This window comes from Camelina sativa, chromosome 15, assembly GCF_000633955.1.
Source record: "Camelina sativa cultivar DH55 chromosome 15, Cs, whole genome shotgun sequence".
In the NCBI taxonomy this organism is placed as follows: Eukaryota; Viridiplantae; Streptophyta; class Magnoliopsida; order Brassicales; family Brassicaceae; genus Camelina; species Camelina sativa.
Window position 1 is genome coordinate 2,606,492 of NC_025699.1, and position 20,796 is coordinate 2,627,287.

A 20,796-nucleotide genomic window follows, 5' to 3' on the forward strand; every position below is an offset into this window, starting at 1 on the left:
TTAATTTTACTTTTATCCTATAAGGCTATAACTATTTGTTTGTCCGATTAAAAAATAAAAGGATCGTTAAACCCTAAACCCGCTTCTTCTTCCTCTTCACCGCCGCGTCTTTTTCATTTGTGTGTTTTTGTTTTTTGGTGTTCTTCTGCTACGCCGCGCTCTCTCTCTCTCTCCCTCAAACTTATTCTCCGATTTTTCATCAGAAGAACAATCTCTCCCCAATAGCGAGAATGAGTTCTACAATGGAGTCGCAGTTACAGGCTCTCAAATCAGTGATAAAAACCCAGACAGAGCCTTCGAAGAGACCTTTCACACGCCCTTCGATTCTCTTCAGTCCTAAAGAAGCAGCTGATTTCGATATCGAGTCCATATTCGAGCTCGGACTCAAAGGTCTGTTCTAGTTTTTTTTAATTGTTCTCTTTCTTGTAATACGTAATTCCAGTGAACAAGCTCAATGATGATGAATTAGATTCTAATCGTAATTTCGTGTTTTTGTTGTTAATTCAGGTCTAGAAGTACTTGGAAACAAAGATGAGAGGTTTAAGAATTATATGAATGATTTGTTTAGTCATAAAAGTAGAGAAATCGATAGGGAGTTGTTGGGCAAAGAAGAAAACGCTAGGATTGATGCATCAATCAGTTCGTATCTACGTTTACTCTCGGGCTATCTTCAATTTCGTGCTTCCTTGGAGACCCTTGAGTATCTGATTCGAAGATACAAGTATGTCTTTACTTATCACTACTATTGGCTATGTTATATTTGCCTTTTGTTCGTTCATCAGATTGTTCTAATTTGCTCTATTTTTGCAGGATTGATCTATACAACGTAGAAGATGTTGTTCTATGCGCTTTGCCCTACCACGACACACATGCGTTTGTCCGCATTGTTCAACTGCTTTCTACTGGGTGAGTATGGATCTTTCACTTCCAGTTTTTAAAGTGAAGTCACCATATTTATCAAATCGATTTGTTAACCTTGGTTCTCACTTGCATTACAGAAATACCAAGTGGAAGTTTCTTGATGGTGTTAAAAATTCAGGTGCTCCACCTCCTAGATCGGTTATCGTTCAGCAATGTATACGTGATTCGCAAGTTTTGGAGGCCTTGTGTGACTATGTAAGTAGCTGCCAATACTTCTCTTCCACAAACTAGGTTTTTATTGGCTATATCAAAGTGAACATCTTATTTCTTGGTTACATTGTAGGCATCTCGTACTAAAAAGTATCAGCCTTCAAAACCTGTGGTTAGTTTCTCCACAGCGGTTGTTGTTGGGGTGCTTGGTTCAGTTCCAACTGTTGATGGAGATATTGTAAAGAGTATTTTGCCATTTGTGGATTCTGGTCTTCAATCCGGTGTGAAAGGATGCTTAGATCAACAGGTTTGTAAAGTGGATTTTACCAAATATTGTTTTCTAATTGATTTTGTTATTCAGTTAATGTGACTTTTGTGACATATTTAAATGGTTCTAGGCTGGAGCGTTAATGGTTGTTGGCATGTTGGCTAACAGAGCCGTGCTAAATACTAACCTTATCAAGCGCTTTATGAGGGCCATAATCGACATTGCTCGTGAACATGCTAAAGAATCTTCTGACCCACAGTCCCTTCGATTGCCATTTATGGCCTTGATCAATTTTGTTCAGGTGCAATAACTTTCTGTTATCATGAATCTCTTGCATTTTAACTTTCAATATTACGAATATATAAACTTCTAATTATGAGGTGAACTATATCTTCTATTTCTCACTGAGAATTCCGCTCACAACTGGTTGGTGTTGGTCTTTTTGAACTAATTGTTTATCTTCATCAACTACAGCTGCAGTCCGTGGACTTGATCCCAAAGAAAGCGTTGGATCTTTTAAAGGAAATAAGGTAGTTGAATATTAACAATGTTCCATCTTAAGCTATTATAATCATATCCATTGTTAGTATTTTTCCATTGACGGCTTCAATTTTGTGCAGAGATATTTCTGGTATTCTTTTGGGCTTGTCCAAAGAGTTTAACATCAAAAGATTCATGGCAGTGCTACTGGATTCTTTGCTTCTAAACAGGTGTATATCTGACACTATTTATCATTTCAGAGCAGATGGATATATTTTGTTAGTTCATGTTTTGACCTACTGTCATCTGCTCTGCAGTTCGTCTGATGATCAATGCTGTGAAGCTTTAGCTTCAATAGTTGAGACTGTTCCAATAAACAATTTGGTTGATCATTTGATCTCCAAGGTTTTCTCATTGTGTATGACACAATACCAGAAGAATAGTGATATTACATCTTCTACATCTGGTGCGTGGAATGTCAACTACCCAGGCCTTTGGTTTTGGATGTTCAGTTTTGAAGATTCTCTTTCAGATTCCTCTTTCTATAACAACTATTCTTGTGATCTAATTGCAGGGGGCTGGGCCAAGAAAATTCTGCTTGTTGTGAGCAAGAAGTATCCTGCTGAACTACGCGCAGCTGTTCCTAAATTTCTAGAGGTCTGTGGTCCGACTCTCGATTTATCTTCTTTTTCTTTGTTATATGGTCCTCTGAGTCATCAAATATTTGTTGCAGGGTACTGAAGGTCAGTCGAAGAAAGACGATTTAAAGCTAGAGATGTTGTCTTGTATGCTGGATGGAAATTCTGACATGTCACACCCATTCGTGGATTCAAAATTGTGGTTCCGGCTCCACCATCCCAGGGTAATATAAACTCTAATCTTAATTATGTGAAGAAAATTTCTGTTACCTTTTTGCGCAAGACTGATGGCTTAATATGTACCATAGGCTGCTGTACGTTGTGCTGCGCTTTCTAGTCTGAATGGTGTTCTCAAGGATGATAGCTCTAAAGCAGAGGTATGTATGGGGTACTCATTCCAAGCATTTTCTGACTCTGTACTTGCACTTCTTGTCATCTGACTATTCTTCAACTTTTTTTCTACTCCCCATCCAGAACCTTGTCACAATTCAGGATGCTATACTGCGTCAGCTTTGGGATGATGATCTGGCTGTTGTTCAGGCTGCCCTGTCTTTTGATAAGTTGCCAAATATAATAACCTCTTCTGGTCTTCTAGATGCTTTGCTACATGTGGTGAAACGATGTGTTGGCATTCTCCTATCAGGTGATTGAAGATACTCTGTTCTTTTCATAACTAAGTTCAGTGTTGTTGTTTAGAGCCTTCTTAGCATATTAATAAAGAGTGTTGATCTTTAGTGTATCATCTAATATATCTTTCTGTTAGCAGTAATACTTTGATCAGATGAGACATTATGCGGACGAAATCTGGATATGTTTTAGGCTGTACTGTCTTTGTGAATTAAATTTCTTCCCTGTCCACAGCTGATACACTGTTTTATTTATAGGCTCTTGAACTGCTGAGGCCATAGTCGTGTTGCTTTTCTTATTATGGCCACTTTTCTTTAATGTTATTATGCATATTATAAATTTACTGGATGGATAATTACCTGAGGAAAACTATGTACACTGTTCTCGTCCAGTTTCTTTAATATCTGATGTAATGTTTTTTTTCTTTGTTCAATCAATTTATCTAAAATCATCCATTCTTGTTGCAGGAGTATCACATAATGTTGAATTGGCAGTTGATGTTGTTTCTTTGTCTCTTAAAATTGCTGTCTCAAGCTTCTGTAATCAAGCAGACTCTACTGAGAAAGTTACCTCTGCAATGTTTCCTTTTCTCTTAATTCAACCGAAGGTTCTTTCTTGTACTCTTCATTCCATACAGCTATGACGAAGTTCTTTTATTACTTTTGCTAATTGTTGTAATCATGTCTTTTTATAGACGTGGAATTTAAATATTCAAGTGATAAAATTGGGAAAGGATGTTAACTGGCCACTTTTCACGAATCTTGCTGCTGATGATGGAATGGTAAATCTGAGTTTACGGTTTTGTTTTGCTTCATACCCCTAGTCGCAGTCACTAATCTTTTTGTTGATTATTATTATCATGTCATCTAAGAAACTCTTTGTTGCAGAAAAAGATCCAAGATATCATGTCTACGACCTTATCCTCGATTAGCATGGATATTATCAACAATTTGGGGGAAGCACTTTCCTTGGATCCTGATGAGCGTAGGATTGAGCTTATTGAGAGTGCCTGCAACTTTAAGCTCTCTGAAGTTTTGGAAACATGCAGCAATATCAAATTGACAGAACAGGAACGTAACAAGTTGCAGGTTCGCCATTACTTTTTAAATCTTTTCTTGTCTTCACATATTTGGTATATTATTATCCGTTCTTTCTGAGTTTTTATGAATGCTCTTAATAAGTTGTTAATTTTTATCTCATATCAGAAGGGACTACTGATCCGTGAAAGTGTGTCCGCATTGAACATGGATATTGTTAACATGCTGGTGGAAGCATTTATGTTGCACCCTGGTGATTATATTCCGTGGCTTACTGTCAGTTGCCAAGACTTCACCTTGTCAAAGACACTGTTCTATATGTTGTTGATGCATTCACTGCAGAAGATAAATTCTTCATCTGGTAAAGATCTGTCCATAACGGATGTGTTAACTACTATACATGCTGATAATCAAGTTCTTTCTATATCTAAGCACCGTAAAAAAAAAAACATTTGTCTCATATGATAAGTAATCATGAAGTGATATTGATGGCTGTGTTTTCCTATGATTTAGACCCTAGCCAATTTTTGGATCTTTTCGAACTTTGCTCTCCTGTGTTGAAGACTGAGTGGGAAGAACTTGAGGTCGAAGTTGATGTTTCTTTGAAAGAGGTATAGTTTTCTACAGGCTGATGTAGATTGATGTTATCATTTTATGGTTGACACTTTTTTAATCTTGTTAATTTTTGATGTATTTGTGCATTACGTGCAGCTGTCGAAAAGCAACTGCCAAGAACTCCTATACCAACTTCTTGATACCTCTGATTTTACTGCTCTGAATTCGAAGCTCATGATCTGCTTGTTTTGGAAGTTTGGCGAGTTATTTATCAAACTTGAACCCGCCCATGTTGCTTCGGTAGGTGATGCTCAAAATGATCAGGTTAATACATGGTTATATTGAAATTCTTGCACCCAATCAATAGCAATGCTCACAACTGTATGTGTGCTACTTCTCCTTCGTTTAGGTTTTTAGCAAAAGGTTGTGTAGCGGACTTGAGGACTTGTTTTTCTTTTTTGCAACAACTCGGTCACGGCATGTCTTCAAGGAACATCTTCGTTACCGTGTTAGAGAAGCTAAAGTCTGTCCCGTTTTGTTTCTATCTCCACTGATCTCACGAGAAGGTTTGCATGGAAATTTATATTTCTGTTAGTTGTTCACTGGTGTTAAAAACGCTTGAGCTTTCACATTTCTTCAGATGATTATTTTTTGTTTCCCTAGCATTCTCGATTTCTGAATTTCTCGTCTGTTTTGTGCCGTTAATGGCTCATGGTATCTGGCAACTGTGTATGTTTTCTGTTTTCTTATGCTACTTTTTCTTCTTGCAGATGTTCCTCTAGTGGTCCAAATTGAAAGTCTCAAGTGCTTTTTGTATCTTTGCTCTAGCGGGAATAATGAATGGTTGACTCAAATTTTGTCAAGCTTTCCTGTACTTTTGGTTCCGTTGTCCAGTGATAATCAGGTGACACTTGAATTTTTTTTAATCGTATAATGTTTTGGTATATCTTCTTTTCTTAAAACCAGTTTTGATCTTGGTACTTTCACTTGTAGGACCTTAAAGTAGCTGCCATGAATTGTATTGAGGCGCTCTTTAGCCTTCGGTGTCGTGTCGACTCGAGCAAAAAAAATGGTAAATCTTAGTTTGGTATGAATTGTCATGTTTTATCAAAACATTATTTAAATTACATTTCTGAAATTGACAACCAGGGAGTGCTGCAATCTATAGTAGTTCTTTTGATGAACTTGTGGGAATGATCGTGCAACAAAGGAGGCTTATATTGTCGGACAATAAGTTTCTCCCATCATACTTGACATCATTGCTCAGCTCAAACCCTAATGACCTTCTAGTGCCAGTTGACCTTCAAAAAAGGTAGTCAGCTGGGTTTCTCGTACTAAAACTAATCGTAGTAAACTTTTCTTTTACTTAAGAATAGTTGTCTAGGTGACACTGGGGTACTACTTTTTATTGTTTCCACCATGATAAAAAGTGCAAAAGAACTTGTTAGATAACAGTAATACCTAATGACTGAAGAAACAATTGTATACATGTTGTTGGCTTCAATTGGCTTCTCATACTCTGTCATCTCTTCCTTATTTTCAACTTCAGGTTTGATCAGTCCACAAAGGAAAACATTCTTTCGTTCATTTTATTGTCTTCGCTAGAACTACCCGCTTATGGGAAGGTGTGTTTCCTCTACCGTTCTTTTATCTGTTTATGTTCCCTTTCCATTTGAAGGTCAAGAATCCTAATGGTTTGGGCAATTATTGATGAGTATTAAAAACTTACTTTTTTTTCTTATACAGCTGAGAGTCCTTTCATTATTAAAAAATCTGGGCAGCATGCTTCTGCATGAAGAAAATGTTAAGTTACTGTCTCAACTTCTAGATAAGCGTAGTCAATACTACACCAAACTGGACAAAACTTCCCAGCCAATATCAGACACCGAGGTCGATTTATTGTGCCTTCTTCTGGAGGTAAATTCACTTTTCTCCATTTTTGCCAGAGGAAACTTTACATACTGCATTGCACTACAGTTTAATTAAGTTTCCCTTTTGCTTTTCTCTCCCGGTGTCAGTGCTCCATGATCCGTTCAGCATCATATAAAGGGCAGTCTCTTGATGATCATATACTGAACGTATTGAAAGTAAGAATAGTTCATTATCTGATATTTTCCTTGTTAGCTTGGAGACCTTTTCGTTTCGGTGACAGATGCTTGCTTTTGCAGATGGATTGTATGGCATCAGAACATCCTGCTGTTATTTCTCCTTGTCTTACCATTTTGGAGAAGCTAAATAATCAATTTTATGGTGCACTGAAGATTGAAGTTCAGGTAAGTCTTAATGGCATAGTGTAATATAAATGCAATGTTCTTCTATAGCTGGGTACTCGTCATATATACCAGCCTATCAGGATAGTTTTCAACATGATTTTCTTTTCTGGATCAGATTCGTTTTTTCCATAAACTGGTGTCGTTGTTTCGAAGCACAAATGGCAGTATACAAAATGGTGCCAAAGAAGCTATCTTACGCCTGAAGGTATGTTCATTTTAAAAAACAATAATGGAAGAACTGATCATTTTTACTCAAAAGAGTTTCTGCCTGTTGTATTTTGCCTTAATTACGTGATATTTCCTTGTTACTGCAGATTCCTTCTTCAACTGTGGTCCATGCGCTTGATCATATCACTCAGCAGAATACACTTGTTATTGGTTCTTTGAGCAAGAAGAAGAAACAGAAGAAAAGTTCAAAGTCTTGTCCAGAAGAAGACGTAAATAGCGGGGAATTTCTAAGTGGGGAAAAGGCTATCTCTTTCATTGCCGCGTTACTTGACATACTGCTTCTAAAGAAAGATCTAGCTCACAGGTCTCTTGAAAATCAATATGCTTATTTTTTGCATTCCATTGTTAATTTTGGTGATCTGAGACTTTTTTGTTGCCCAACTGAAATTTTAATTTTTTTTTTTGTTTTTGTGCTTAGGGAAACCCTCGTAGGGCCCCTGTTTAAGCTCCTAGAAAGATCTATGTCTAAAGAATGGGTAAAAATTGCTCCTTCTGTTGAGGAAACCTCAGTCCAACCTCCACAGGATGTTCGTGAAACAACTCCTACATCTATTTCTTCCATCCAACAGACAGTGCTCTTAATCCTGAAAGATATTTTTGATTCTCTGAATATGGGTACTTTGAAGGTATGTTAAAATTTTAGTAGGTGATTAACAATATTGTTGCCTGTTTTCTTCTCTTAATTCTCTTCTGATGGCAGGCTGAAATAGCAAATGAAATCAACGTCAAAATGCTGATTGAGTTGGCTCATTCATCAAATGATGGAGTCACACGGAATTATGTCTTTTCCCTATTCACTGCAATTGTTAAATTTGTCCCTGATAGAGTTTTGGACCATATTATCAGCATACTTACACTTGTTGGGGAATCCACTGTGACACAGGTTTGTTAGTCTACATCTTCTTAGTCTTGTGCAATATTTCATTTTTCCCTTAAGACTCTTCAGATCTCTGGATCTTTCTTGGCATTCCCCAGTATTTTTGTCATGACTGTATATTCCCTAACGGCTGGTTTGTTATTTTGATTTGTAGTTTGACAGTCACTCGAAGTCTATCTTTGAGGGGTTTATATCAGTGGTCATTCCATTTTGGCTGTCTAAGACTAAGAGTGAGGAGCAGTTGCTGCAGGTATTTTTCCCTTAATAGTGTACTTCAAATGTAAAATCAATTGGCAATAAATATTTCTTAATTTGAATTTTAATTTTCAGATTTTTGTGAAAGTGTTGCCTGATATTGTTGAGCATAGAAGGCGTCAAATTGTAGCATACTTGCTGGGGTAATGTTTTCATTGTAAACATATTTCGATAGGATTTTGCGTTTTTCATCTGAAAATACTGAATGTCAATCCTTTATTTTTGCAGAGTTATCGGTGAACGAAATGGCTTGCCTTCTTTGCTTGTCCTCTTATTCCAGTCTTTGATTTCAAGGAAAGACCCAGCTTGGCTTGGTAATGCCAAGGCTTCTGAAAGTTTTGCTTCCGTTGTTAAGAGAGAATGGGAGTATGCTTTTGCTGTGGAAATATGTGAACAATATTCTTCTTCGACATGGCTCTCATCCCTGGTCACACTTCTTCAAACTACCAGCAAAGACAGTAAACAATGTCTCTTACAGACGCGGCTTGTCTTAGAATTTATATTCCAGAAGTTGCAAGACCCAGAATTTGCATTTGCAGTGTCACTTGAACCACGAATCCAGGTAAAAAAACTCTTCCGTCGTTTCTTTTTCATTCAACTTGTTACTAAACCTCCGTGTCTATGTTTTTTCTGGCATATTCAATATATCGAGATCTTTTTTACCTTGTTCTCTGTTTGTTTGCTTTCTTATATGTACTTTTTGTTAAATTTTTCAGCAAGAACTACAGGAGCTTATGAAGGGTTGTATATCTCTCCTTCAAGCTATTGATGCCAAAAAGGAAAAAGATGTGACTTCTGCAGTTAGAAATGAAATCAGAATGCGTATACATGATGTCTTAATGACTGTGACGGGAGCGATGGATCTGTCTATATATTTCAGAGTTGTTACTAGCTTGCTTCAGCAGCAGTCTGATCGTAATGGGACGAAAAAGGTATATGATATTGCCATTTAATACAGAGAAGTTTTCATAGTAATTGTGTGGCTGTAATGAGTACACATATATCTATTGTGTGGCTGTAATGACATATATCTACCAAAGATTCTTTGTTTTGTTTGCCTGGATGTAGCATTGTCTTATGAATTCCCTTGAGAATGCACAGATCCTTTGAAGTTACCTTATTCTTTATCGGTATTTTGATTGTTGGCTTAATGACTTTCTTTGATGCAAATGTTGCTATTATTCGTGAATGCAGGTACTTGGACTTATAAGTGAGAGAGCTAAGGACACATCTTCTTCTAAACTGAAACACAAGAGGAGGCTCCCCAATCAAAAAGGAAAAAATCCGTGGTTGAACTTGGATGAGGTAGCTGTTGATTCTTTCGGGAAGATGTGTGAGGAGATTGTCCATCAAATTGATGAGACAGATGGTGAGTCGGGTGTTCCAGCTAAACGAGCTGCCATTTCTACACTGGAAGTTTTGGCTGGCAGGTTTCCGTCAGGTCATCCAGTCTTCAGCAAATGCCTTGCTTCTGTTGCAGGAGGCATCAGTTCGAAGAATTTGGGAGTCTCGTCAAGCTGTCTTCGCACAGCTGGTGCACTGATTAATGTTCTTGGACCAAAGGCCCTTGTTGAACTTCCACGCATAATGAATAATTTGGTTAAACAATCTCGTAAAGTATCACCGGCATCCAAGAGTGGTGGAAACGCAACAGCTGAAGAACAGTTGCTTATGGTGTCTGTTCTAGTCACCTTGGAAGCAGTGATTGATAAACTTGGAGGTTTCCTAAATCCTCATCTTGGAGATATTTTGAAAGTCATGGTGCTCCATCCTGAATATGTTTCTGACTTCGACAAGAATCTCAAGTCCAAAGCCAATGCCATTAGGAGGCTCCTTACTGATAAAATACCTGTAAGTTCTTCACATACATATATGAATCTAATTTTTTGCTTATTTGTAGTGATTCTAATAGTAACTCTTCTTCCAGGTTCGTCTCACTCTGCAACCACTTCTACGAATATACGATGAGGCTGTTAGTTCTGGGAATGCAAGCTTGGTGATTGCTTTTGATATGTTAGAAAATCTAGTTGTGAAAATGGATAGATCATCTGTCGTTAGCAGCCATGGAAAGATTTTTGATCAATGCTTAGTTGCCCTCGATATTCGACGTCTAAATCCAGCAGCAATTCAGAACATTGATGATGCCGAGAGAAGTGTAACTAACGCAATGGTTGCTCTCACAAAGAAACTAACTGAGTCTGAGTTCAGACCTCTCTTTATTAGGAGTATTGATTGGGCTGAGTCAGATATTATAGACGGATCAGGGAGTGAAAACAAGAGCATCGACCGGGCTATATCTTTCTATGGTCTGGTGAATCGACTATGTGAGAGTCACAGGTGAATAAACATATGTCAAATACGGTGGTATCTTTTGCTTATACTTCTAGATAATTGGGAAATTAACTTTAGCTCTCTTACTTTGAATGCAGGTCCATCTTTGTACCATATTTCAAATACGTGCTTGATGGTATTGTGTCACATCTCACCGAGACCAGTGCTGAAGCTTCTGTTTCAACTAGGAAGAAAAAGAAAGCCAAAATTCAGGAAACCTCTGACGCTATACCACCAAAAAGCTGGCATCTTAGGGCGTTGGTTCTTTCTTCCTTGAAGAATTGTTTTCTGCATGATACCGGCAGCTTGAAGTTTCTAGATGCAAATAACTTCCAGGTCATTATTATGTATAATATTACTTTTTCTTCGATCAAACATATCTCCCTTTCTCTTGGAGTATTGACTTGGATTCATATTGTCTTCCCTCCACAGGTGCTACTGAAGCCTATTGTATCACAGCTAGTTGTTGAACCTCCATCTTCTTTAAAGGAGCATCCACATGTACCATCTGTGGGTGAGGTTGATGAATTATTGGTTGCATGCATCGGTCAAATGGCAGTAGCCTCGGGCTCCGACCTCCTCTGGAAACCACTGAACCACGAGGTAATAACATAATCTCGAGAAAGCATGTCTCAGCTACTTTGACTTATTGTTCACAACACTTGAATTTTTTAACTGACTTAAAATCATATTTGGTCAGGTGCTAATGCAAACGAGGAGTGAGAATCTACGGTCAAGGATATTGAGTTTGAGAAGTGTGAAACAGATGCTGGATAATTTGAAAGAAGAGTATCTTGTGTTGCTTGCTGAAACCATTCCATTCTTAGGTGAGCTACTCGAAGACGCCGAGCTGTCTGTTAAATCTTTGGCTCAAGATATTATCAAACAGATGGAAGAGATGAGCGGTGAAAGTCTAACGCAATACCTCTGAAACACTTGAGAGTACTAAGAAAACCTTTGAATCCCAATTTTGATTGCTTTTCTTTTTGTCTGTGTTGGTATATATATAACTAGATATGGAAAGTACAACTTTCTGAACTTTTTTGGGTTAATGATACAGTTTTGAGATCCTTTGTAACGACTTCAGAATATATATATCGGTTTCTGTTTGTCATTCGTGTTGAAATTTTAATTATTAACACAAAACTTTAATATTTTAGCACAAAGTTTAATGAATAACTTTTTTCTCCTTTATAATATGAATCAAGATCACAAATTTTTTGGATCACAATTTGAGTCCATGTTTCAGTTTTCGAGTCAGTCGGCTTCTTATTATCTCCTGCGAATAAAATAAAACGTGAAATCGTGTGACTATATTAAGTCACGCGCTGCGATCCTCTTTATTTCCCATTTATGCCAAAAAGCCCCAAATCGGAGGGTTATATAACCCACGGGTTTTAGTCTCACGCGCTCAACGCGCCGTTGGTGCGAATGGTTATGGATTTTTCAATTGTCCTATATTATCTCTTCCTTAGCGATCAAGTTTGGGGCTACATTGCATCTCTCTATAAAGTTAAAGTTACGTTGTTTACTCTCCTAATCTGATAAATTTCAGATGACAAAAGATAAAGAAAATGTGAAAAAAAATAAAAAAAATAAATCAATGTGTATAACAAGTTTTAAAACCAAACGGTTTCAATTTTCTTCTATTTCAACACCACCCTCGTTTTCCTCCGTTGTGTTTTCCAGTGAGGTCTCTTCTTTAAATAACTCTTCACTCCCCATGATTTGTTCATATAGCTACCAAAATCCAAAGATGATATCTTGTTTATACATAACATTATCCAAACCATACTTAATAAAGCAGTGTTTTCGTGTGGAGCCTTTACTAACCTTCACGGCTGATTCCACTGTCTCTTTGTAGTTCAAATTTTCATCTGGACTAGGCATGGAACTGATGGTACCTCCAAATTCACCCTGATCCAACTCAAAGTTTAGTGAAATGACCTTTTAACCAACGTCAGAAAATGAAGAGATAGATTCCAAATTCACATTTCCCACCTTGACTAGCTCTTGCACGTACAGTGCTCTCCAGAGTAGAAGAGGTTTTGCCTCACAAGTATCATTCTCAACAACAGAATCGTTCTCAGGAACAGGCAATCTGATGAGATTACCCATGGCTGATAACAGCGCTTTTATCCCTTGGTCATCGTTCTCGCAGAGAGTGGAAAAATACAACACATGCCTGCAGCAGCAAACTTATGACTTAGAGAACAGTTCAAGAGAAGCATATGGAAAGAAACAGAACCAAAATGAGAAAGGAGCATCTTAGGCTGAACTACAACTTACATGTCAGCAGGACAAACTGCTAAACCACTACCAAGCTGCAGAACCCGAATTGCAGTTAGCTGTTCAGGAAACAAAGCTAAGAGGAAAAACCTATTAGTGTTAGAACCTTCAAAACGCGAATGACGATAAATGTGCAACTGAAACAACTAACTAGTGGATCTTTAAAAAATATCTTACATTTAGGTGGATATACGATAAGAGCGTTCGATATATCAGATTTCACAGAACCTCTAATGACGCATATTCCTCTTGCTATTTTCTCCTTATTGATCATCGCCTTTGGGACAAGAACCCTGAGAGTTTCATTTTGTTGATCTGTCAATGACGACAGCGACTCCAATCCAACATTAATACATGGATCCAGAATCAACTTTTGGCTGAATATCTCTTGACCAGAAGCTAATCTAACCCCTTTGTAACCCCCAGTTTCCTGAAAAGAAAGTATAACATAAGCAAGTAAGAACCCTTTACTCAACGAAACCAACTGAACCTATCTTATGCTACAACTGTCAACTCACTTGCCTTGTCTAAAAGCAGAGCAGTAATAGGCATCCGAAGAACCTGCGAGTACATGGAATGGCCAGATAAGTAACAAATACAACAGCAGCAACACAGTACACAATGAAGAAAATTGTTCCAAACGTACATAGATACATCCTTTGACAGCAGCTCGACGACAAAAGGCTTGAGGAAGTTCTCCTTGTCCATAAATTGGATATATCAACGCTCCAAGTGCATTAGAAAACCTAAGGTATAGAGAATGATAAACAGATAAACCAATGAGAAAGATGATCACAAATTTAAAAGAGCCAAGAAAGACAAAAAATGATGAATGACCTGCCCATAGATTTGATGTACAGAGCCAATCGATCTATACCCTCTTTGGTCTTGAGTAAATGTCTACAAGTTTCCATATCGTCTTGATCATAATCTAACATCGCAATGGCATACAAGATGATCCTAAACAGAGTATACAAAAACCTTATCATCAACAATTCAAAGACAATATTTTTAGAAACTAAACCTACGAAGAAGTGATGAAGAAGGAGTCTATACGATTTGATGTTGGGTGGCAAACGCATCTTTGCCAAGAAGTCCACAAATGGACTCTCCATGTCTTCCTCCGATATCTTCACTGTTGTTGTTGTATCATCATCGCTTTCGGCCAATTGATTTTGAACAAGCTTGAAGAACTTCATCAGTAGATTCTTCTCCAACAGAGTCAAGCTCTTGCTCTTGAAAATCGCAGCTCTCGAATCCGGCACGTTTCGTAGCTCACCGCTCGAATCCCCAACGAAGCTCGCATCGATACTCTTGAACTCAACGTAATTGTTAGCTCCTGATTTCAACATGAGATTAATTGATTCATCGGCGCAGAAGACAACCCTAGGACCACACAAGTCAACGTTAAATCTCCTAGAGTGTTCTTCGAGGATCTTCGAATCGAAGCTCGATATCTCGACGGAGGAGTACAAGGATCTATGGACAAGATCCACTGAGATGAGTTCATGACTGTTTGACGGCGGAATTGGAGGAGATGACGGCGGCGGAGGAGGAGGAGAGGCGGAGTTTGAGTGAAGGAAAGAAGTGAGATCGGGAAGAGAAAGAGAGGCGAAGTGAGAGCCGTAGAAGGGGTTAGGGTCGAGGTGGAGAACAGTACTACCGGAGGAGGAAGCAGCGGCGGCGAAGACGGACTCAGAAACTCCGGTTCCGACGACAATGAGATCGTAGTTAGAAGGATCAAGCGGCGGGTAAGGAGGGAGGTCACTCATGGTGTGTGGCTCGAACCGATTTGGGTATCAAAATTCTGATGACACCGGAGAAGAGTTCGGTGATCGGAAAAAAGCTTTCGCAAAGGCAAAGTAAAGAAATTCTGGATTTGGGTCAAATATCAAAATATAAAGAAAAGCCCAAATCAATCATGAAGCCCATTAGTACTTCAAGCACATCATTGATACGAGTGCGACCCACAGATTTTTTTTGTTATAAATTGATAAACAATTTAATTTAATAAATTGGCTTATAGAGCCATATATGTAGTGTTAAAATTGGTTATTTGTGCTCATACGATTTTACTTGTTAATTTGTTTATTTTTTTATGTTTAAAATATGAATAAACTTATAGTGTGATTTTTTGAACTATTTTTTAATCATCTGAAGACATAGATGAATACAAATTTATATTTTCAAATTATTTTAAAATAATACTTTTTAGTTCTTATATACTTTGTTATCATATATAAAACAGAATTGTAAACACTTAAATAATAGTTTATAATACAAATCAAACAAATATAAATTATTTTGTGGTTGATAAGAACCTATATTAGAGCTTGATATATAAAATGGTCTATTCAATATGAAAATATGCGTTCATATTTTAAAAACTAGATTAACTTGCTAAAAATTAACATAAAAAAGCTTGTAAAAAAGCAAAAGAGAATAGAGCAGAATTATTGAAGTGAAAAGACACAAACGCATGAAATATACAAAGAAAGAATGCACGAAATTTGCTGAAGGAACATAAAATATTAATCTTGGGCATTTGAAGTCAAAAAGAAAAGACACTTACCAAGCATCTTTACATATAAACAACATAACATAGAATATTAGTAAATTATATGTCTATGTAATTTTTCTTTAGATAAAAGTAACAAAATTGTCATGAACAATGGAAAACCTTTTTAAATGTGTCATAAGGCGATAAATCTTTTTGAGAAATGCCATGAACAACACTGAGAGAGACGAAAACAATATTGACTAAATTTTAATTTTATAGACAACTATATTTTCAATAGACAACTTTAATTTTCGGTAGACAACTTTAAACTTTGGTGAATAACTTTCATGTATCTATTTCGTCTGTTGCTGATTTATGTGCCGAGAAATGAAGTGAAAGATTGGTGTAGAGGTCAGATCGCCAGACATTGGATACTCTACTATGGTTTAAGAGCCTTTGGGATAGGTGGTTTGCTTAAGCTGTGTATACATTGATCCGATGTTCTTGAGGCTATCTATTTAGTAGACTATCTATTTAGTAGACCACGACGAGGAGTGTGAAATTTAGAGAAACTTGTTTGTTTATTGACATTTTAGTAAAACAAGCGGGTTTAAATAGCTTTTACTGAAGAAATCAAGTGAGAATGATCAAAGGGGCAGCACTTAATAGTATTATTCATTCGATTCAATGTGAAACTCATCTTTTAGAGAAGGTGAGAAGATTCGACTGACAATTTGCTGGAACTTTGGTGCAGGGAGAAAGAAGTGGCTTCTTTGAAGATCAATCGTGCAGAACATCTTGGTCAAATAAGCGCATCTTCATACATGATTTGTGTATATATAATTATATATACAAATACGAGATGAAATGCAGTGAGGCTAAAATGGTCGACATAAATTCAAATTCAAACGTCAAACATGGTCTCCTGCATAGCAGGAGTGAGCAGAGAATTGATGCTCTTCACTCCCTAGCTATCATATTATTTGAGATTTGATGCATAAAAACTCCACTTACATTTGAGAGAGTAATCTGGATTTTATTGCTATAATATTACTCCCATGGATTTCCTTAACTTGGGGTAAACAATAACAATAAGTCTATACAATTACATCATCGTCAACACAAACATAAATAAACAAGAAAGAAAGAACACCGTATTCATAAATAAAATATACAGAAAGGTGACACTACAGCAACATTGTATGCATCTACCTCTTGACTTCTATCTTCGTGTATCTACCATATCGCGTAGTTCAACAACTCCTATGAATCCATTCAAATAATCCAGCCCGGTTCAGAATTGCCTTCACACCTGTTGTTTCCAATGAAATAACAAAACGTGAGATGTTACAATCGAATATGAGAGAATCGCATTTGTACTTGCTTTGTGTATGCACTAACATATCAATGAACTGAAAAGTAAGAGAATTGTTTTTGACTTGCCAGTTTTTGGGGAATTGTGATAAGAACAAACGAGAAAAAGTAGAGACAAGTGCAGATTACGAGTGCTGCGATTGTGTTGTAGACAAGGCGTTTGTCGTCCTTGGTTGGTATGAAGGCTGTTTTCAAAGTGTTGGTAAGCTCAAAGAGCCTATAGGAGATCTGAAACATATCAACAAAACGCCAATCAGTTTGTCTGGCTTTCAAATTGTCTCTATCTGTTATAGCAGGGTTTACTTACAGCGACGTAAATCGAAGTTGTGAGCATGAAGTTCAACAATGGGTAATCCGGGATAAGAGAGAGTAACAATTTGGGTTGACCATCAGGAACTCCAGATCTGTGGGTGAATTATATTATTTCATAGTTCAATGGGTCAAGAACATATTAATAGCTTTGTATCTATCCTCAACCATCAATATCCGACTTACTCTACAGTTGAGAACTGCGACAAGAAAAAGTGTGACATACCTGAGCCATATATGAAACTGGGAGATATATGTCTCCAGTGTTATCTTCCCAAGCCACCTGAAAGTTCATGAACAGATTTATTTTGGAAAAATCGTAACAAGAGGACGAATATCACTATTGACTGAAATATTTTTTCTTACGCCAAGAGGGTCAAACTGTAGCCGCGGAAAGACTGAGTGATGTTCCGGAGACAGATATAAACACTGAAAGAAAAGCAAAACAAAATATACATGTTAGGACTGGTTCTTGGATGAATCTGATGTATAGAGATTTGCAAGTAAAGTGGAATACGTTATAGGAATCCAAGAGGTGTAAGGATGATATTTGTTGTAAGTTAGCTTGTCCAGCTTGTAAATGTACTCGTACCAAAAATATCCCACCTAAAAGTTTCATAATAACAATGACAGATTAGCTGGAAGAACAGTACGTAAGGCTCTTTCACCTAGAAGAAAGTGAAATGATGACTTGTTATACCGTTATTGCTATAAGTGCCACAGTTGTTTTGATAGCCATCCTGAACTTAATCTCAGCTTCCTCCAGTTTATCCATCCAACTTTCAATCTATAAGATACATAATCAAGGAAATGAAGGACGAAAATTGGCAAGTCTTTATCACTAAACTACCCATTTCTGAACAGAGTTGATGTGAAATTCTAGTATTGGGAACTTACAGTTGGGTGGTAGTATGCGTATAGCATCCCGATTATCCATATGTACCGATCAAGGCCAGAGCGGAAATGCCACTCATGCAAGAGGGGAAGCTGTGGTTTTGCGGGATCATTGTAACCTGGAATTGTTGTTTTCAAGTACTTTCTTAGAAAACAGCGGTCTCATGAGCACATTTTATATTGTGGTAAACAAAGTTTTAGGATGTCACTAACCCATTAGGAGTGTAAATGGACTCCAAATCCATTCAAAAACGCCAGGAATTTCCCAAACGATGATGACAACAACGAAGCAGGTAAAAAATTTGGCAGCTATGACTGAACCCATCTCATTATACTTGTTCATAATACCAAGTGCTCCATAGACCATCAGAGTAAACAGAGTGTGCATTGGGCAGATGTAGTATAGCATATAACTGTTGTTGAGGACGATGCAGGAGAATATGACCAAAAAATTTAGCCGCCACATCATCTGTAGAACAAGAGTATGTTAGAATATAAAGTAGCTGACAGCTAGAAATAAGAAAGAAAAAAAACCGGGACAACATAGCTACCTGTGCAAACCTCGGAAGGCTAAAGTCCTTGCGAATGTAATAATAAGAAAAATTCCCAAATCCAGTCATCCATACGTAGCAGGCAATGAAGACACGGATTGCATTATAGTACTCTGCAGCAGCAAAGTAGTGGTACATCAAAAAGAGGACCTACAACACCAGAAAAAAGAAAACAATGATGAGGCAACAGCAAATGAACTGGCAGATCCAAAAAATGAACACTAGATACTTCTCTACAAAGTTATCCAGCAGATGCATTAACAGACATGAACAAAATCGAAGGGCAAGTCACTAACATAAAAGTTAAACGACAAACCTGCATCCAGCCTTTCCACTCCTCGGTTTGATGCCTATTCAAGTACATGATGGATTTTCCGTTGAATGCTGATTTATCATTATGAATAGTGAATGAAGTTAACGCTGAAACGATGATGAGAAGGAAGTATATGAACAGAAAGAGATCCCGGTTGTAACTCTGTGTCAAAAGATAAACAATAAAAGCTAGTCAGATTCGTAGAAGCACGGACGAATGGACCGACACAAGCAGGGTAATCATCATGACATATCAAATTTATTATCTTTCTTTTTAAGTCGCATCAAATTCACAATCCTACGAGGGTCTATTCTTTTCATGTAACATTTTTGACCAACCTTAATTATAAGAAACAAGTGTATATAAGATGTTGCTGAACAATGTAAAGACTCTGTAACTAGCTAGATAAACCATCACCTTCTTTGATGAATTGAAGATATCCGTGCGGTCACATATGTAAAAGTATACCATAAGTGCCGCAAACTCAATTCTGCATACAAAACAAGATCACTTAGATAAAATGGGAGTCTTTCAAAATAATGGACCTTTCAAACATACAAAACACTACTGTAGCAAATGGAACCAAGTACTCACATTGCTCTTAACGTCAGTCTGTTCTCAACCAAGAATGACTCATCCAATAGCACAAACCTGCACATAATTAAGCATAAGAAAAAAAACAGCAGAGATCACTGGTGGGGTGCTTGAGAAGAAGAAAAGGAACCTGATGAGAGGAGAATGTGTGGAAAGGGCCTTGGCTCTAGGAGAAGTAGACTGAAGACCACCTCCATCTTCAATCAAAAGAGCTTTGTCATCTTCTTTAACAAAATCTTTAGCAATTTCCACCAAATTGACATCAGAATGCCTACTAACACACACAGACAAAACCCAAGTGACAAAAATCAACATACAAAAATCAAAGCAAAAAAGTTCATTAATCACTTCAAAAAATAGAAACGTTGTATCAACATACGCTTTGGCCGAGACGGAGTATTTAGCATAGTGGAGATACTCGGAGTATAGCCAAGCAACGATCACCGGCACAATCCCAAGCACCACCGACATCTGCAATTTCCCAAACAAATCACTCTCAGTATCACTTCACTACCAAAACAAACTCACAAGAAGAAGCTTAGTTCTCAGAGACGAAGGGCTAGATCAAGCAAGATCTAAAAAATTAAACAAAGCTCAGAAGAAAATAACAACAACTAAAATAGCTCATAGAGACGTACTAGCCCAGGTGTAACAGGACTTGAAATCGCCATTCCCGATCAGAGAAGCAACAACGATCAAAGCGCGATAATTCGTCGGATTCCAAAAAAACTGTAATAATTTTGCCAGCAATTAGCTTCGCTCCAGAACCAGATCTGGTAGATCTCGCCTGATAAATCGAACAATGATGAACCAAAGAGTGGATCAAGTATGAGTATAGAGATAGATAGATGAATCCTAATTATAATAAAAGTAGTAACGACAACTCACAGATAGGAACGAGTGAACGAACTGTGTGTTTTTGAACGGTTAGTAGCTTTTTAAGCTCTCTCTCTATTCATTTTTATCAATTTTTTTGATTCTCCTCCAGAACAAAAATTACTAACCGACAAATTAAATTATAAAAATTACAATGAAAAAAAAAGAATATAATTCTTATGATTAATACGGGTTTGGGATTTTTTATACTCTTATATCAAAATCAGGGGGCCATCGATAGAAAGGGAATGCTTGCATGGTTACAAAAATATAAATTGTGTAGTGAGGATTTTAACAACCAATAATACTACACGTTTTATTAGATTTGTGTCCTAGTTATTAGTTAGAACTTTAGAACGAGACAAGTTAAGGAATAAAAATAAAGAGACATATTTTGTTTTACACTCGCTGGATTGTACATTTTGATTCTCAATTTTTATCAATTACAGTACGCAT

The 20,796-nt window shown here is 37.2% G+C and overlaps 3 protein-coding genes across 6 annotated transcripts; 1 reads left to right on the forward strand and 2 right to left on the reverse strand.

The window, feature by feature from the left end:
• On the forward strand, positions 102–11,754 carry LOC104744822 (uncharacterized protein At3g06530). 2 transcript variants are annotated; one of them, XM_010465924.1, is made up of 40 exons: positions 102–390; positions 508–721; positions 811–906; positions 999–1,116; positions 1,205–1,378; positions 1,470–1,640; positions 1,814–1,869; positions 1,960–2,049; positions 2,137–2,285; positions 2,394–2,476; positions 2,553–2,681; positions 2,766–2,834; positions 2,932–3,100; positions 3,552–3,691; positions 3,779–3,865; positions 3,972–4,172; positions 4,290–4,482; positions 4,635–4,732; positions 4,833–5,000; positions 5,086–5,242; positions 5,447–5,580; positions 5,670–5,748; positions 5,826–5,988; positions 6,226–6,301; positions 6,423–6,593; positions 6,695–6,763; positions 6,845–6,949; positions 7,065–7,154; positions 7,264–7,481; positions 7,596–7,803; positions 7,878–8,060; positions 8,209–8,304; positions 8,385–8,452; positions 8,538–8,871; positions 9,026–9,241; positions 9,504–10,160; positions 10,237–10,646; positions 10,739–10,976; positions 11,073–11,243; positions 11,341–11,754. In XM_010465924.1, the coding sequence occupies exons 1-40, from the start codon at positions 231–233 to the stop codon at positions 11,569–11,571; spliced, it is 6,639 nt and encodes a 2,212-aa protein (XP_010464226.1). In that variant the 5' UTR covers positions 102–230; the 3' UTR covers positions 11,572–11,754. The 2 variants fall into 2 exon arrangements, with proteins under 2 accessions (XP_010464226.1, XP_010464227.1); XM_010465925.2 differs by having other exon boundaries at positions 4,833–4,976; positions 11,341–11,571.
• On the reverse strand, positions 12,143–14,826 carry LOC104744824 (rab escort protein 1-like). The gene is made up of 9 exons (XM_010465926.2): positions 13,986–14,826; positions 13,767–13,889; positions 13,576–13,675; positions 13,452–13,490; positions 13,107–13,359; positions 12,930–13,005; positions 12,642–12,825; positions 12,474–12,557; positions 12,143–12,380 (listed from the first exon to the last, which is right to left on the reverse strand). Exons 1-9 carry the CDS (start codon positions 14,699–14,701, stop codon positions 12,276–12,278), a joined length of 1,680 nt encoding a protein of 559 aa, XP_010464228.1. The 5' UTR covers positions 14,702–14,826; the 3' UTR covers positions 12,143–12,275.
• On the reverse strand, positions 16,451–20,456 carry LOC104744825 (protein REDUCED WALL ACETYLATION 2). Of its 3 annotated transcripts, none has more exons than XM_010465927.2 (17): positions 20,353–20,456; positions 20,103–20,251; positions 19,844–19,935; positions 19,595–19,735; positions 19,465–19,521; positions 19,288–19,360; positions 18,874–19,032; positions 18,558–18,707; positions 18,220–18,475; positions 18,010–18,125; positions 17,813–17,899; positions 17,630–17,718; positions 17,479–17,541; positions 17,339–17,395; positions 17,111–17,207; positions 16,873–17,031; positions 16,451–16,741 (listed from the first exon to the last, which is right to left on the reverse strand). In XM_010465927.2, exons 2-17 carry the CDS (start codon positions 20,133–20,135, stop codon positions 16,736–16,738), a joined length of 1,635 nt encoding a protein of 544 aa, XP_010464229.1. In that variant the 5' UTR covers positions 20,136–20,251; positions 20,353–20,456; the 3' UTR covers positions 16,451–16,735. The 3 variants fall into 3 exon arrangements, with proteins under 3 accessions (XP_010464229.1, XP_019092961.1, XP_019092962.1); XM_019237416.1 differs by having other exon boundaries at positions 19,595–19,738; XM_019237417.1 differs by lacking the exon at positions 20,353–20,456 and having other exon boundaries at positions 19,595–19,738; positions 20,103–20,344.

Excerpts from the sequence above, each read along its gene's own strand:
- LOC104744822 (XM_010465924.1), top strand. The coding sequence starts at position 231 with ATGAGTTCTACAATGGAGTCGCAGTTACAGGCTCTCAAATCAGTGATA. Across the intron at positions 2,050-2,136 it reads GATTCTTTGCTTCTAAACAG|TTCGTCTGATGATCAATGCT; the intron begins GTGTATATCTGA and ends TCTGCTCTGCAG. Across the intron at positions 6,302-6,422 it reads AACTACCCGCTTATGGGAAG|CTGAGAGTCCTTTCATTATT; the intron begins GTGTGTTTCCTC and ends TTTCTTATACAG.
- LOC104744824 (XM_010465926.2), bottom strand. The coding sequence starts at position 14,701 with ATGAGTGACCTCCCTCCTTACCCGCCGCTTGATCCTTCTAACTACGAT. Across the intron at positions 13,360-13,451 it reads CTGCTCTGCTTTTAGACAAG|GAAACTGGGGGTTACAAAGG; the intron begins GCAAGTGAGTTG and ends CTTTCTTTTCAG. Across the intron at positions 12,381-12,473 it reads CAGTGGAATCAGCCGTGAAG|CTATATGAACAAATCATGGG; the intron begins GTTAGTAAAGGC and ends GGATTTTGGTAG.
- LOC104744825 (XM_019237416.1), bottom strand. The coding sequence starts at position 20,135 with ATGGCGATTTCAAGTCCTGTTACACCTGGGCTA. Across the intron at positions 19,361-19,464 it reads AGACTGACGTTAAGAGCAAT|AATTGAGTTTGCGGCACTTA; the intron begins GTGAGTACTTGG and ends TTTTGTATGCAG. Across the intron at positions 18,126-18,219 it reads TCCATTTACACTCCTAATGG|GTTACAATGATCCCGCAAAA; the intron begins GTTAGTGACATC and ends CAACAATTCCAG.